Raw genomic sequence first — 16,369 nt, forward strand, 5'->3', positions numbered from 1 at the left:
GTACTTTGCACGCCGATGCTTGCGATGCCGAGCGCGATAGTACCCGCCCCCGTCGCACATGTGATATCTTGTGACAGCTGCCGTAGCGAACATTATCGCTACGGCAGCGTCACACGCACTTACCTGGTCGGCGACGTCGCTGTTGCTGCCGAAGAATCCCTCCTTCAAGGAGGCGGTGCGTTCGGCGTCAACATGTAAACATCCCGCCCATCTTCTCCCTTCCGCATTGCCGGTGGACACAGGTAAGGAGATGTTTGTTGCTCCTGCGGCTTCACACACACAGCGATGTGTGGAGCTGCAGGAACGACAAACAACATCGTACCTGCGGTCGCACCGACATTATGAATATGAACGATGTGACACAGATCACCGATTTTTGACTGTTTCACGCTCGTTCATCTTCTCTCCTAGGCTTTAAACGTTGCGACATCGTTACCGGCGCCGGATGTGCGTCACTTTCGATTTGACCCCGACGATATCGCAGTAGCGATGTCGCAACATGCAAAGTACTCCTTAGATCAACCTGGGATCTGTAGGATCAAAATTGTACAAAAGTTATAACTGAAGGGGTTGTCCACTACTTGACTCTTCTTGAAACAACACAGTAGTAAATGTCATTATCTGTAGGATTCCAGCACCATTTTTAAAATCAGTGGTTTACCCCATGGGGATCAAACAGTCCCTGGCTTTACTTTCATCCACAGTTCGGGGACTAAGGTCTCCAGGATTTCCCACACTTCTGAGACTCATAGATTCAACCCTGAAACAAGAGGAACAAAACCCAGATCAGCTCGTAACAATAGTCCAGTAAGCAAGGGAAACACTTCATACAAATGTGCAGAAAAACCTCACACAGTTCATGTAAGGCAGAAACAGAACTTCAAGATTAATAGGCAACCACTTACATGGACGAGGAATGCTTTCAGCTTTGTCGGACATTAAAACTTTTATACATTACAGAAAACCGTGCCAAAAAAAAAAAAAAAAAAAAAGGCAGAATAGCAACTATTTACAATAAAACCAGTGCAAAAGGGGGTGTGAAGGATGGTAAAACTAATACCCTTTGATGCATTTATGCATTGGCGAGTTTGGGGCCTTCTCTACATCGTTCTCTGGTCTATGGGTTACATTTTATCACTGTGCCCTGCAAATATTTTCTGAATATCCGTCCTTGGATAACTTTTGGTAGATATTAATCACAGCACTCTAGGAAGTCACCACAAGGTCTTTGCTATGTGCGCACGTTGCGTATTTGCATGCAGTTACGCTGCGATCTGCACCGCAGCGTAACTGCATGCGTCCTGCGTCCCCAGCATAATCTATGGAGATTATGCAGGAGACCTACGAATGTGGCGTATTAGAGCGCAGCGCTTCGGCTACTTCGACATGTCACTTCTTTTGTGCGCTCTGCATGCAGTCGCCGCTCTGTCTATGGGAGGGGCTGCAGTCAGACCGCATGGAATCGGCTTTGTCTTTTTCATAACGGACTCTTTCTGCAGCGATTTGAAGCGCACGTGTGCTGTTCAAATCGCTGCAGAAATTTCTGCAGGCCAGAACGCTATGTGCGCACATAGCCTTATACTGGAGATGTTCTGACCTGGTAGTTCAGCCATAATAATTCGTCCCTTTCAAAGTATTACAGATCCTTACATTTGCCAATTTTTTCTGCCTCCAACACATCACCTTCAAGAAAGGACAGTTCTAGTCTTGCCTTATATATCCCATGTCTTGATGGGTGGCGTTTGTAATGAGAATCAAATGTTTTTACCCCTTTTTAATGAGTATGGCTAAAGTGTGGAATGACTATGCGGGGCAGGCTCAGGAGGAGAGCCTGCTACATACATTATAGGTGCCATCTGCATTATACAGACAATATCCTAAAGAAACTACTGAAATGCAGCTAGCTCCTATCACAATAGTTAAACCACATAGATGTCACTTTCATGACAGCAACATTATGGAGGATATAAACGGGGATATCTGTAGCCCTTTGTTTCCCCCGGGGCAGTTGGAGCTGGCAGCCAGAGTCTAACTGGAGGCCGTTGTTTCTGCCAGGTTACCCTTCCTATGAAGGCCAATAATCATACAATAGATTAATACTACAGAATTGCAATGTATTGTATAGGTAATCAAGGGATGAAAAATTCAAAGTCCCCTAAGGAAACTAATAACATAGCAATAACTAGTGCTGATTGAGCACTACCATACGTGGGTGCTCCATACTCGTAACACGCAGTCGAATGCTTGGATGGACTCAACTTGTGTACTGAGTATAATGGAAGCAAATGGGGAAGTCAAGCATTTTTCGTGAAAAATATTCCATAAAGATGTTAGAGTTCCACATTGACTTCCATTATACTCAGTACACGGGTCACGCCAGTCAGAGCCCGACTGCGCATTACGAGTACTGAGCACCGGAGCATAGTAGTGCTCGATCACCACTAACATAAAAAAAATGAAGTTTAAATTATCCCCATTTTTCCAAATTTTGGAAAAAAAAAGAGAATTTTGTTACTTACCGTAAATTCTTTTTCTTATAGTTCCAACATGGGAGACCCAGACCATGGGTGTATAGCTTCTGCCTCCGGAGGACACACAAAGTACTACACTAAAAGTGTAGCTCCTCCCTCCGAGCATATACACCCCCCGGATGACAAATCCAACCAGTTTAGTGCAAAAGCTGAAGGAGGACATCCACCCATAAGTAGAGGAAGAGTAAAATCCGGAATAACCGGAACCTCTGTCTACAACAACAGCCGGTGAAAAACACACGGAACAAGAACTGCCAACAGGCAACAGGGAGGGTGCTGGGTCTCCCATGTCGGAACTATAAGAAAAAGAATTTACGGTAAGTAACAAAATTCTCTTTTTCTTTATCGTTCCTTATGGGAGACCCAGACCATGGGACGTCTCAAAGCAGTCCATGGGTGGGAAATAAACAGAAACTGAGAAGTAGGCAAAACCTAACTTCACAAATGGGCGACAGCCGCCCGAAGGATGCGTCTGCCCAAGCTCGCATCTGCCGAAGCATGAGCATGCACTTGGTAGTGCTTCGAAAAGGTGTGCAGACTAGACCAAGTGGCAGCCTGACAGACCTGCTGAGCCGTAGCCTGGTGCCTGAAAGCCCAAGAGGCACCGACAGCTCTGGTCGAGTGCGCCTTGAACCCCAGCGGGGGAGGCACCTGAGAACGTTGGTAGGCATCTGATATGGCCGACCTAATCCAACGAGCTAGGGTCGGTTTAGAAGCCGAGAGACCCTTGCGCTGATCTGTGGTCATCACAAAAAGAGAGGTGCACCGCCTAAAAACGGCGGTGCGTGACACATAGATCCGGAGTGTCCGCACCAAATCTAAAGCATGCAACGCTTTCTCAAAGCGATGCACAGGGCCCGAACAAAGGGAAGACAATGAAATGTCCTGGTTAAGGTGGAAAGGAGACACCACCTTAGGGAGAAAACCCCCGGAGTCGGGCGGAGAACCACCTTGTCTTGGTGAAAAAAACAAAAAGGGTGACAACGAAGACAGCACAGTCAAATCAGAGACTCTCTTGAGAGACGTTAAGCCCACCAGAAAGGCCACTTTCTGTGAAAGACGAAACAACGAAACCTCCCTAAGAGGCTCAAAGGGGGGTTTCAGTAAGACCGTGAGGACCAGATTAAGGTCCCAGGGATCCAGAGGCCGCCGGTAAGGCGGAATGATGTAAGATGCGCCCTGCATGAAGGTGCGCACCTGGGCCAGTCGGGCGATACGCCGCTGGAACAACACTGATAGAGCCGAGACCTGTCCCTTGAGGGAATTGAGGGAGAGTCCTAGCTGCAGACCGGACTGTAGAAAGGACAGGATGGTCGGCAAGGAAAAAGGCCAAGGAGCATGGCCGGAAGAGTGACACCAGGACAGGAAAATTCTCCAAGTCCTGTGGTAAAGCCTGGCCGAGGAAGACTTCCGAGCCTGAGTTATAGTGGAGATGACCTCGGAAGGAATGCCTGAAGCCGTAAGGATCCAGGACCCAAGAGTCACGCCGTCAATCTGAGAGCCACAGAATTCTGGCGGAAAAACGGACCTTGTGAGAGAAGGTCTGGGCAGTCCGGGAGATGCCACGGCACCTCTACGGACAGACGGAGCAGGTCTGGGAACCAAGCTCGCTTGGGCCAGTCTGGGGCGATGAGTATGACCCGACGGCCCTCCATTCTGATCTTGTGCAGGACTCTGGGCAAGAGGGGAAAAACACGTATGTCAGACGGAACTGGGACCAATCCTGAACCAGCGCGTCCGCCGCCAAGGCCTGAGGATCGTGCGAGCCACGTAAACCGGGACCTTGTTGTTGTGCCGGGATGCCATTAGATAACTTCCGGAGTGCCCCACTTGCGGCCGATTAACCGGAACACTGCCGGACGCAGGGCCCACTCGCCGCTGTCCACGGTTTGACGGCTGAGATAATCTGCCTCCCAGTGTTCTACGCCTGGGATGTGGACTGCGGAATGCGTTGAATTTCCAACAGGGCTAGGCGGCTGCGAGTCCCCCCCTGGTGATTGATGTAGGCAACTGCTGTCGCGTTGTCTGACTGCACTCGAATGTGCTTGCCCACCGACAGGTGGTGAAAAGCTACGAGAGTTAGGAGCACAGCTCTGATTTCCAGCACATTGATCGAGAGGGCTGATTCGGACGGAGTCCAAGTGCCCTGTGCTCGGTGGTGGAGAAACACTGCTCCCCAGCCGGATAGACTGGCATCCGTGGTGAGAATTACCCGGGACGGGGCCAGAAAGGAGCGTCCCCGGAACAGAGAGAGAGGGGCCTAAGCCACCACTAAAGAAAGCTCCTAGTCTGTGGCGAAAGAGCCACCAGGTTGTGCAAGGAAGAGGGCCGCTTGTCCCAACAGCGGAGAATGTCCAGCTGCAGGGGACGCAGATGGAACTGGCAAAGGGAACCGCTTCCATTGACGCCACCATCTGACCCAGCACCTGCATGAGGTGCCTGATGGAATGACGGGGGAGCCTCAGCAGAGAGCGAACCGCCAGATGAAGGGACTGCTGTTTGACTAAGGGCAGCTTCACAAGTGCCAGCAGAGTCTCGAATTGCATCCCTAGGTACGCAAGTTCCTGGGTCGGGGTCAGAGTGGACTTGTAGCGAGAGTGAGCGCGACACTCCGCTGACAGTCTGCACTGGATGAAGCCTTAACTAGAAGGTCGTCCCGGAAAGGAATCACTGCCAACCCCTGGAGGTGCAGAACCGCACCACTGCTGCCGTGTGAATACACGAGGGGCCGTGGCTAACCCGAAGGGGAGAGCCACGAATTGGAAATGTCCCTCTCCGATTACCAAACGTAGCCAACGCTGGTGTGAAACTGCGATTGGCACATGCAGATAGACATCTCTGATGTCGATGGATGCTTAGAAATCTCCTAGGGTCATTGACTGATCGCAGAGACTCCATGCAAAAAAGCCGCACCTGAACATGCTTGTTGGGAAGCTTGAGATCCAGGTCGGAAGGCACCGTCCCTTTCGGGGACTAGGAAGAGATTTGAGTAGAAATCTCAGAACCGTTCCCAGTCGGGAACTGGTACAATTACTCCATTGGCCTGCAAGAATGCCACAGCCTGTGAGAAGGCGGCGGCCATGGAGCAGGGATGAGGTGACAGAAAAAAAATCTGTTTAGCGGGCTGGATAGAATTCCATTCTGTAGCCGTGGAGATGGTATCCCATACCCACTGATCGAAGACGTGTTGGAACCACACGTCGCCCAAGCTTAAATTGTCATCGGCTCTGTATTTTCGGGGCGGCCGGGACTCGAACTCGTGGAGCTGTGAGTTCATTGTTTCAAAGGCAGCAGCTTTACCACTGAGCTACTGCCTCTATTTGGGAGAGCCTGCCACCGACCAAGGCCGTTACTAGCGCGGCCAGATAATCAAGAGGAGGCTGCCTTGGAGGCAGCAGCTCCTGCGGATTTCTGAGGACGCGGCTTCATGCGCCAGTTGGTTTACGGACCCTGGCTGAGTTAGTGGACGAGGCCTAGGGCTTAGAGGACGACCAGTTAGAGGGACGAAAGGAACGAAAACTCGATTGGTTCCTGCCCTGGGGGTTTGTGGCATGGAAGTACTCTTCCTGCCAAAAGCTTCCTTAATAATTTCATCCAGCTGTTCCCGAATAGACTGGTCCCAGCAAAAGGGAGCCCAGCAAGGAACTTCGTAAGAAGCATCTGCCTTCCACTCTCGAAGCCACAGGAGCCTGCGGATAGCGAGGGAAGTAGCCGAGGCCACCGCAGTGCGGTGACAGTCTCCAGCATGGCAGACATGGCATAGGATGAAAAGACTAAAGCCTGGAAGTTAAAGCAACCATTTCGGGCATAGAGTCCCTGGTGAGGGAATGCATCTCCTCCAGAGAAGCAGAGATGGCTTTGAGAGGCCGCACTGCTGCAAAAGATGGGGAGAACGAGGCCCCTGCCGCCTCATATTTAGGTTTGGCCAGAAGGTCAACCTGGCGGACAGTGGAATCCTTAGAGAGGTGCCGTCAGCCTCTGATACAACTGTCCGGGCTGAAAGTCTAGACACCGGAGGGTCCACCCTTGGTGAATGAGCCCACTCCTTGACCACCTCTGGTGGAAGGGGAAACCAGTCATGAGAACCACGCTTTGGGAAGCGTCTGTCAGGACGGGCTCTGGGCCTGGTCACAGTGGCTGAAAAACTGGAGTGGTTAAGGAACACACTCCTTGTTCTCTTAAGGTATACAGATGCTTTTCTGCCAGAGGGGAATGCTCCCCTGATACAGGCGGATTGAGGTCCAGTACAAATATAATGGACGCAATCAAATCATTAGCATCTGCGTCACCTTCGGACAGATCAACGGTACATGAAGTAGCGTCCGAGCCCCTAGTAAAGGCATCCTCCTCGTCCTGCAAGTCAGCTCGTGAATCAGAGCCGCGGGACGAGGAAGAAAGGGGAACCTGCGTCTCCGTTTCAGGAGGACGGGGTCTGAGACCAGATAAAGAATCCTCTGTGAGCCTTGCTGAGCAAGCCGTAGCAGCAGAAGCGCCCTGAGAAGGGGGCTGATGCATGCTCAGCAGAGTCCGGGACAGCTGTCCCCCGGAGAGAGGTATTATACTCAAACCGGGGGTTAGCCACCAGAGCCGGGACAGCCGGAGGGACCACTGATGAGCTTCCAGGCTGATGTTAGAGCAAGCATCACAATGTGGTTATGTGCTCGGTACAGGCAGTACGAGTCTACATGCAGTGCATAGTAAGAACAGCCTTGCAGCCTTGCTCTGATGTGAGGCATGCTGCAGAAGTGGGGGTTCTGTCCAGAATGACCCCCAGCAGAGAAGAAGCATCTGCCTTCCACTCTCTGTATAAGCAACTGCACAACCGGAGGTTGTGATTTGCCAGACTGTTTAACATAGAGACATCTCTGTGCCCTCCAGATCCCCCAGCCCAGGCCCCCATTTGTCACAATGTGGTATGCAGCATTGAGAACGCTGATAAAATGGCGCCGGAGCGAGGAGAGGGGGCGGGGCCTACTCTGAGAGCGGGCTCCGGAGGGCAAATGAGGTATACAGGGGAGGGAATCTTTCCTCAGTGAGGAGTGTCCGCTCCCTGTGCTGAACAGCCGCTGGGCGGAGCCGCACTGTCCCTCTGCATGACTGACATGCAGGGGCACTGAAACCGAAAGTAGGCCGCAACTGAAGCCGGGGCCTCGATTTTTACATGCGGCCGACGAGCAGGCACCCTCGGCGCGGTTCTCAGGAAAAACCCAGAGAACCGGCCGGAAATCACAGCAAAGTTAACAAACACACTCCCCCCTCAATAAATGTACAAGGGACCCCTGAATAACGTCTCAATACTTAGCTTATGAGACGCAGGGCCATGTCCCTGGGGGGGGGTAAACGCTCCGTCTGGCAGGATCCTGACAGGGCTGCGGATGGAGACCGGTCTCCTGCAAGCAGAGAGAACCGTGATGGCTCCCACTTCAAGCCAGAGCCCCAGGGGATGGTGAAGGAGCGCGGCATGTAAGGCTCCAGCCTTGTAAAGTCAACCTTAACAGCACCGCCGACACAGTGGGGTGAGAAGGGACATGCCGGGAGTCCAGACTGGACCCGCTTTTCTTCCAAATCTTTGAAATCAAAAAATTAAAAATCAAAAATCAGAACATGCATGTGTGTGTGACCTCCTGAACACAAAGCATTGAACTGGTTGGATTTGTCATCCGGGGGGTGTATATGCTCGGAGGGAGGAGCTACACTTTTAGTGTAGTACTTTGTGTGTCCTCCGGAGGCAGAAGCTATACACCCATGGTCTGGGTCTCCCATAAGGAACGATAAAGAAAAAACTAATTGCTATAACTGCATGAGTAAATGTCCAAACAAATAAAATATCAAAATATCTAAATATACGGTGAACACCGAAATAGAAAAGAAAAATCTAAAACGGAAGAACTGCTTTGTTTTTTTTCATCACATCACCACACCTAAATAACTAAAAATTAAAATATGGACCTCAAAATAAAAGCAAGAAAAAAAAAATACAGCTCACCTGCAAAAAATTAAATAAAACGCCTCATAAAACTCTTTCAATTGAAAAATAAAAAAGGAAGAGAGAAAGATTTAGTACTGTAGTAACCATAGTGACTTGTAAAACAGTTTTCATAATTTTTACTGCAAAATGAACATTGCAAAAAGATAACCTAAAAAACACAATTTTTTAAATTTCACGCCACTAAAAATTTGGTTTCCATTTTTTCAGTACATTATAATGTAAAAACGAATGGTGTCAAATCAAAACTACAACTCAACCTTCAAAAAACATAAAAACAAAAAACAAAAGTCCTTTATACATTAATGACGTGGAAGGACAATAGAAAACCCAAAAATGAAAAATGACCCGGTGCTCAAAAGGGTTGCCTAGTGCTCTTTCTTCAGGAGCTTCTGCCTCTAAATGGGTCTGCCTGATAGTGAACTACTGAAGATTCACTATTCAGATCAGTAAAAGCAAAGAGCAACTGGCCCAAACTGTGCACTTTCTCAAGCAGAAGCCACCTGGCTCTGTAGTAGATTACACGCATTAAATAGTCACCATCAGTCTTGTCCCTTGTTCACATGGATTTCTCCAGAATGTTTTAATGATATTGCATACTCTAGTTGAGAAACATTTTTTTCTGAAATTGTTCCACAATTTTTAGATGCAGTTCTTCACAGACTGGTGACCCTCTAACCATATCTGCTTCGGAGAGGCTCTGCCTCTCTTGCAAGCTCTTTTTATACAATCACGTGAATAAAGGGTGCTTTACATGCTGCGACATCGCTAACAATATATCGTCGGGGCCACATCGTTAGTGACGCACATCCGGCGTCATTAGTGACATCGCAGCGTGACACCTAGGAGCGATGATCACCGATTGCAAAAACGTCAAAAATCGTTGACACGTCGCTCTTTTTTATAATATCGTTGGTGGTGCATGCCGCTTGTTCTTCGTCGTTCCTGCGGCATCACACATTGCTATGTGTGACATTGCAGGAACGATGAACATCTCCTTACCTGCGTCCACCGGCAATGAGGAAGGAAGAAGGTGTGCGGGATATTCCGCCCGCTCATCTCCGCCCTTCCGCTTCTATTGGACGCCTGCCGTGTGACGTCGCACGAACCGCCCCCTTAGAAAGGAGGTGGTTTGCCGGCCACAGCGATGTTGCAGGGAAGGCAAGTCCGTGTGACGGGTGTAAGCGATGTTGTGCGCCACGGGCAGCGATTTGCCCGTGGTGCACAACCGACGGGGGCGGGTACGCTCGCTAGCGATATCGATATCGATATTGCAGCGTGTAAAGTGCCCTTTAGTTGAAAATTGACTCTGCAGTAGTTTTTGCAATCCCATCTAGCCTGTTTAAAATGTTGGGACAGGGTTGAGTTTTGCTGCTTACAATTCTAAAGGAGTTATTTTCACATGAAATGGAAACATGTCTAACTTTCAGCTTCTGATCTGTGCGCTATGTTATGTTTTACTAAAATACGGCTATAATAGATTTCCAAATCATTGCATTCTTGTTTTCTTTCCATTTTACACAGCAATCCCAACTTTTTCGGAATTGGGGTTGTTCATTTTTTTAAAGGGGTGAGTACCATGAAAACTGTAAATTTCAGAAACTACATGGGTAATAAAAGTGCGGCTTCCTTGTCTAATATTTGACATAAACAGAAGAGTTGTAGGAAATTGTAATATTTTATCTGTTGTTTACTTGGATAGTTAAACTTTCACCTCTGCACATAGTAACCTTTGGTCATGACTGTGTATGTAAACTGATAGTAAAGCCTGCAGGGGAGAAAGCCTTGTGCAAGAAATCAGCCAGCGACCTTTGCACAGACACAGAATATTATCTCAGGTCCGGGGTCGTGCTTTATGCAAAATTACAGCAAAATGTCATATTAAAAGGGAAACAGGAAAAGTGAGAGGGATGTCAGACATAAGTGGTACTACATTTAAGGGGAAAATGAAAAGAAAAAAAAAAAAGTAAAATACATAAATAAATAAAATCTTTTTCTTAAGCGCTCCTTGATGGTTGTTACAGCAGCCCTCTACCTGTGCTCTACTTGCAAAAACTGTGTCACAACTCATCAAAGCAGCCAAAAAAATTATTCCAATATTCACAGCATACATGACCCCACAAGTGACATGTTCTAGCCAAGGCTATTTTTTTTAATCGCCAAGATTAGATATTAAAGGAGCTGTTCAGCCACTAAATTAAACAACATTGAGAATGCGATAAAATAGTAATATGTAGTCTGTGATCCCTCGCGGGCAGGGTCCTCTCTCCTTCTGTACCTATCTGTGTCTTGTATTAATCATGATTATTGTACTTGTCCCTACTATGTGTACCCCTTTACACATGTAAAGGGCCATGGAATAAATTGCATAATAATAATAATAATAAATACATCTCCCCTTACCAGTCCCCCACCACTGCATTTGCAGCACTAATGAGGTTCACTGCCAGCCTTCAAACTTCAGCATGAATAGGTATTCTAGCCATGGAGGTGGCTCTAATTAACACTGCCAGTGATTGACTGCAGTGGTGTTATGCCATCTGGGTCAAATATAAGTATAGAGACTGGTGGGGGTCTCAGTCAGCAGTACAAGACTGGCGAGCAGTGTTGAAACCCCCACCACCCAAAAAAAAACAACAAATAAATTGCAAGATCCTGATCTATTATACACAATACTCATTCTAGAATTACATATACATCAAGAATGAAAAGTTGAAATATAGTCAAAACTGGCTATGACTTTCACACAAGAAAACAAAGAATATAAGTGGATATGAAATAAGAAGGAAAGGAGGAGCTCTCTTCCCCTCCAGTGTCGCACAGCATCTGCAATCACTGCCTTACAGATAAGGTATTCCTCTTACCCGCATGCCAATCCAATGTCATAGGAGCCATTTCTGATGCCACCTGTAACAATATATACATTAGTTACATGCACATTCAGTTTTTACTACAAACCCAACACAAAAAGTCTATGAAGTGTTTTTAATATGTGAAGTTTTTATATGATTACATTACAACATGGCAGATACACTACTGTACAGATGTTTTATTGTAGGGCAGATACACACCGGACCGGGGTACTGAGCACAATGTAGGAAAAAAAAAAATCTAGACTTTCAAAGGGATTGCATGAGACTTTTCTAACTAACGAACTGCAGGAAATGTTTGAAAATTTCTCTGATGATCGTTCGTTACTTTTCTTGCACCCATGACATTGTGTACATGTATGTGACAGTGGCCAGCAATCAGTGGTCTCAGCATTCTTCAGCTATACATGTAGGTATCATAGTGCACAGGCCACATGGGTGTATGGTACGTCATCAATGCAGTAAAAACCTGCGGGGGAACATTGTCACTGGAGCTGCATGGATTAAAGCAGAGGTCTCAAACACGCGGCCCCTGAGGCTGCTCCGTGAGGCCCTTGGCTCATTGATGAGAGCAGCCTTTACAGAGGCCGCAGCAGTCAGTGCTTCATTTCAGATGATTTGCCGTCGCTGCGCAGAGTCACGCTCTGTATTCCAAATGCACTTGCCTGATTGATTATCAGAGCCCAGTAGCGCAAGCGTATGACGTCACTTCCTGGCTTCCGATCGGTCAGTAGCTGCCCGTGGAATGGAATAGATGACCTGACATCACCGAGGCCGGCATCAGTGTTCCTGAGTGACCGGGCTGTGGACGGTGTTTCACTGTTCCTCACAGCCCAGCGTCACAGCACAGCATCTCTCCTGCTTGTGACACTCTACAATGAAGAAGGAGAGGACGCGCAACATGTTGGGCTGTGAAACGCTGCCCACAGCCCAGTCACTCAGGGAGACTGGGGCCGGCCGCGGTAATGTCAGGTCAACTGGAAGTTGATGTGACATCACCGGATGTCAGAGGTCACAGAGCCCGGGGGCAGGGGAGGGTCAAAAGAAGGGGATGAGCAGACTGCAATAGCGCCTCTCACAGGTACTATGGGCAACGCAAAGTATTTGAGAGAAGCCTTGTTTCTCAACATTATATCAATGTGGCTTGGAAAAATAAGTAGTGAACCACTCCTACCAGGTTTCATTCGCAAGTGACATTTTTAGAAAAATGGCTGCATTTTTGTGGTGTATTTTCTGAGTGTGCGTTTCTTGCAATAATTTGTGTTTGTTTTTTTTACTTGGGTTGAAGTTAATAACATTATGAAATGCGGAACGCATACATTTTTGTTTAGGTGTCGATTTTTCTCCTAATTGGTAGTGTTTTTCTTCTGTAGAACTCCATTGGCTTTTTTCTACTTCGGCTAATATTTGCATACATTAACGTGAGCCGCCTTTTCTTTTTTACACTGTAAATTATGTGACTCCGTGAGAAATCACATCCATGACGTGGATCAAAAATTGGTATGTCTCTAGTCTCCAAAATAACACATATGTGAACAGACTCAGACTATAATGGCCTAATTTCTTAAAAATATGGACAAAACACAAGTTTGAAAGACATAAGTCTGAATGAGGCTTAGAATGTAGCAACCAACTGAGCACAAACATGCCACAAATCAAAAATGCTGCAAAGAAATACCAAGTAATGTATTGCGGGGCCGGACGCTCACCAGCTATGTTGATGATGGCCTGCAGACCAGAGGAGCACTGCCTGTTCACACTAGATAACGGCACAGTCTCTGGGATCCCACTAAGATCAAGAAATAGGAGAAAATGGTCAGTACGGAAAGTTTCCAAGAATTGAGGCATGTAAAGAGATCATTAGATTATTTTCAAACCTGTAGTTGAGCATACATGAAATTACAAGAACATCACAGTAATGTATGGGATATATACCAGAGATGATTGATAGGTGCAGGTCCTGTCCCACAAGATGAGGCCACACCATGCTGCACACCGAACACAGAACGTGCAGGTCTGGAGACCTCACACTCAAATGGAGTTAGCTACTCAAACTCATGGCCGCCTCTCCAGATAATCTGAGTGCACCTTTTGGGGTAAATATGCCCTAAATGTCCAAAATAGGAACAATAGTCCCAAACGACATGAATGGTGATTATAAATCCATTGTTGCACATGAGGGTAAACCTCCAAAAGGGTCCGTGCACATGATGTCTTTTTCTGGCAGGTTCTACCACAAAAAAAAAAAAAAAAAAAAAGGTACTGTCAGAACATCTTGCTGTTCATTTATTTGGTCTTCTGGAACTTTCTGTTAACACCACCTCAGGCTTTGACAGCCATGAAACAGCAAAGTAACCGGTCCAGTAGCTTCCATTTGGAAACTGGAGCCATGTTGTATATGGAGTTTTTAAAAAAAAAGACAGCAAAGCAAAAGATGAATCTACATGATGCTGTGTGCACAAACCCTAATACCCCTTGCTTCACTTTCCTGCCCCACCTCACGCCCAATCAAAAAAAACCTTCATTAAAGGGAGTCTGCCATCAGGATTTTGTTATGTAAGCTGAATACAGCGTAGTTCAAGGGTTAACACAGAGAATTGAAGGATGCCTGTCTTGTCAAGGTCTGATCTATTGTTTATTTGCCATGTTTGATTAAGCCTGAGGACCCTTATTGCTGGACTACATTGTCGTGCGCCCCCCTGCTGTGATTGACACCTCACTCTCAATGTACAATCTTTATTGAGAGCCTGGTGTGGGAGGGGACAGCTGTCTCAGCTCTGCTACATAGCTAAATCTAAAAACTCTTATTGTGTCAGAAGGGCTGCATCTATTAATCTAAGTGATACATTATTGGATTCAGGATCTCTGCCCCTACATCAGGCTGCTCTCACATGAGGTAGCAAAAACCTGCTGACAGATTCTCTTTAAGTAGAAATCAGTGAGCTGCTTTCATCTGCCAATATTGAATCATTTCTATTTCCCAATTATATATTCCGGAATGCATTTGTTGATTTTTTTTTTTGCTCAATGTAGATTTGTATGTCACAAAACAAATACCTGAGAAACTGGGCGATTCTGGCAACAAGAGCGCCTCCTCCAGGCTGCAGCACATTTCCTGCAATTGAAGTACAACACTTATGGAGCGTTCATTTACTGCTTAATCTTATGACCACGCTGATGATGTCACTCATTGTAATGCATTGGTGAGCTCATTGGGCACAGCAACGTGTCACTGATCCAGTGTTTGTGCTTTATCACCAAAATATTGCGCGGCCCATTTATTCACTTATGGGAGATGTGCATTGGATATGCACTGAGGCATCAAGTTTGGGTGCAGAGATCTCAGGCCCCTGGGAGGGGGGGGGGGTCAGTGGTGTTTGCGCGGTGACTTGCTGTGTTAATCTGTGATTGATGAGATTTAAGGGTGCTTTACACGCTGCGACATCGCTAGCGATAGCTAGCAATGTCGTGCGCGATAGCACCCGCCCACGTCGCTGTTTGGTCATGGGGGTGATCGCTGCCGTAGCGAACAATACCGCTACGGCACAGTCACACGCACATACCTGCTTAGCGACGTCGCTGGAGACACCGAACAATCTCTCCTTTAAGGGGGAGGTGAGTGCGGCGTCATAGCGGCGTCACTAAGTGGACGCCCAATAGCAGAGGAGGGGCGGAGATGAGCGGCCGGAACATGCCGCCCACCTCCTTCCTTCCTCATTGCTGGTGGATGCAGGTAAGGAGATGTTCGTCGTTCCTGCGGTGTCCCACATAGCGCTGTGTGATGCCGCAGGAACGACGAACAACCAGCGGCATGCACCACCAACGATATTATGATAAGGAGTGAGGTGTCAACGATCAACAATTTTTTACGTTTTTGCAATCGTTGATCGTCGCTCCTTTTAGTCACACACAACGATATCGCTAACGGCGCCGGATGTGCGTCACGAACTCCGTGACCCCGATGATATATCGGTAGCGATATCGTTGTGTGTAAAGTACCCTTAACTGTTCTTTAGGTTAACCATTTAGTAAGCGCTGGTGTATAGTTTCTAGAAATGTTTTATGCACATTTTACAAAAATGAAGTTTGGACCGACACAAAGATCAGAATTAGATTATAATCTGAGCAAAGGTTGACGGTATCTCCTCAAGTCAGACGCTTACCTTCAACTCTGTCCTAGAAAGCATGCAATCATCACCAGCCCTCCTCTCATCCTGCCGTAACACATATACACAGAATGGGCCTCCTACTAGAGAGAACTATCTGGCAGCGCATTTAGCCGCCATTGTAGTCAGTACCGCAACGGTCAGGTTATAAAAATTGTTTTGCATGAATATTGGCCCATGTTGACAAAATAGCGTCTCACAGATGCTGCAAATTACATGGAGGTACTGACATGCTTTGATCGGGCTGCTCGCTCGTCCTAGAGCTGCGGTATAGGAGCCAAGGACTGTGATGACCAAGGACCAACTCTTATGTTCCTGGGACTAATCTTGCCATAGAACACTATGACGTACGTTTCTGCAGAAAGTCTACTTCTGCCATAGACTAAAAAACTGCCATGAAGAAATGAACAACATTTAGTTAAGTCCTAATGTCCATAAGTCCTTCAACAAATAGAGGACCGAGGGTGTGCCATGATTCCCCAAACCATTATGCCATCACCATCGGCCTGAACTGCTGACTCCTGATAGGTGGGGCTCATCTATTCTTGCTGCTTGCTCCAAACATGACCGACCTGTCAAGATGGTGAAATAGAAACCTAGATGTGTCTGACAAGGTAATGAATGCTTTTTCACTGTCCTGTGATCACATATTGTACTTTGCAGCCCCCTGACTTTCCATTAGACGGCTATGGCACTCGCACTGGTCATCGGTGGCTATAGCCCATACGTAGTAGGGATGATGTTTGATGCATTTGGAGCCGTTAGTTGGAGCACAAGAGTTCTGCTTGGCTACAGTGGCATACGTGCGCACCAGTG

At 47.3% G+C, this 16,369-nt stretch overlaps 1 protein-coding gene across 1 annotated transcript in view; it reads right to left on the reverse strand.

The window, feature by feature from the left end:
• The window catches only part of ACAA1 (acetyl-CoA acyltransferase 1), a 64,673-nt gene that overhangs the window by 44,880 nt on the left and 3,424 nt on the right, over positions 1-16,369 (reverse strand). The window contains exons 3-6 of the mRNA XM_075315398.1: positions 14,445-14,502; positions 13,097-13,176; positions 11,382-11,424; positions 662-760 (exon numbers count right to left, since the gene is read on the reverse strand). Of these exons, the coding sequence (XP_075171513.1) occupies positions 662-760; positions 11,382-11,424; positions 13,097-13,176; positions 14,445-14,502 (280 nt within the window). The remainder of the gene's footprint in view (positions 1-661; positions 761-11,381; positions 11,425-13,096; positions 13,177-14,444; positions 14,503-16,369) is intronic.

This window comes from Anomaloglossus baeobatrachus, chromosome 6 (genome assembly GCF_048569485.1).
Source record: "Anomaloglossus baeobatrachus isolate aAnoBae1 chromosome 6, aAnoBae1.hap1, whole genome shotgun sequence".
Taxonomy (NCBI): domain Eukaryota; kingdom Metazoa; phylum Chordata; class Amphibia; order Anura; family Aromobatidae; genus Anomaloglossus; species Anomaloglossus baeobatrachus.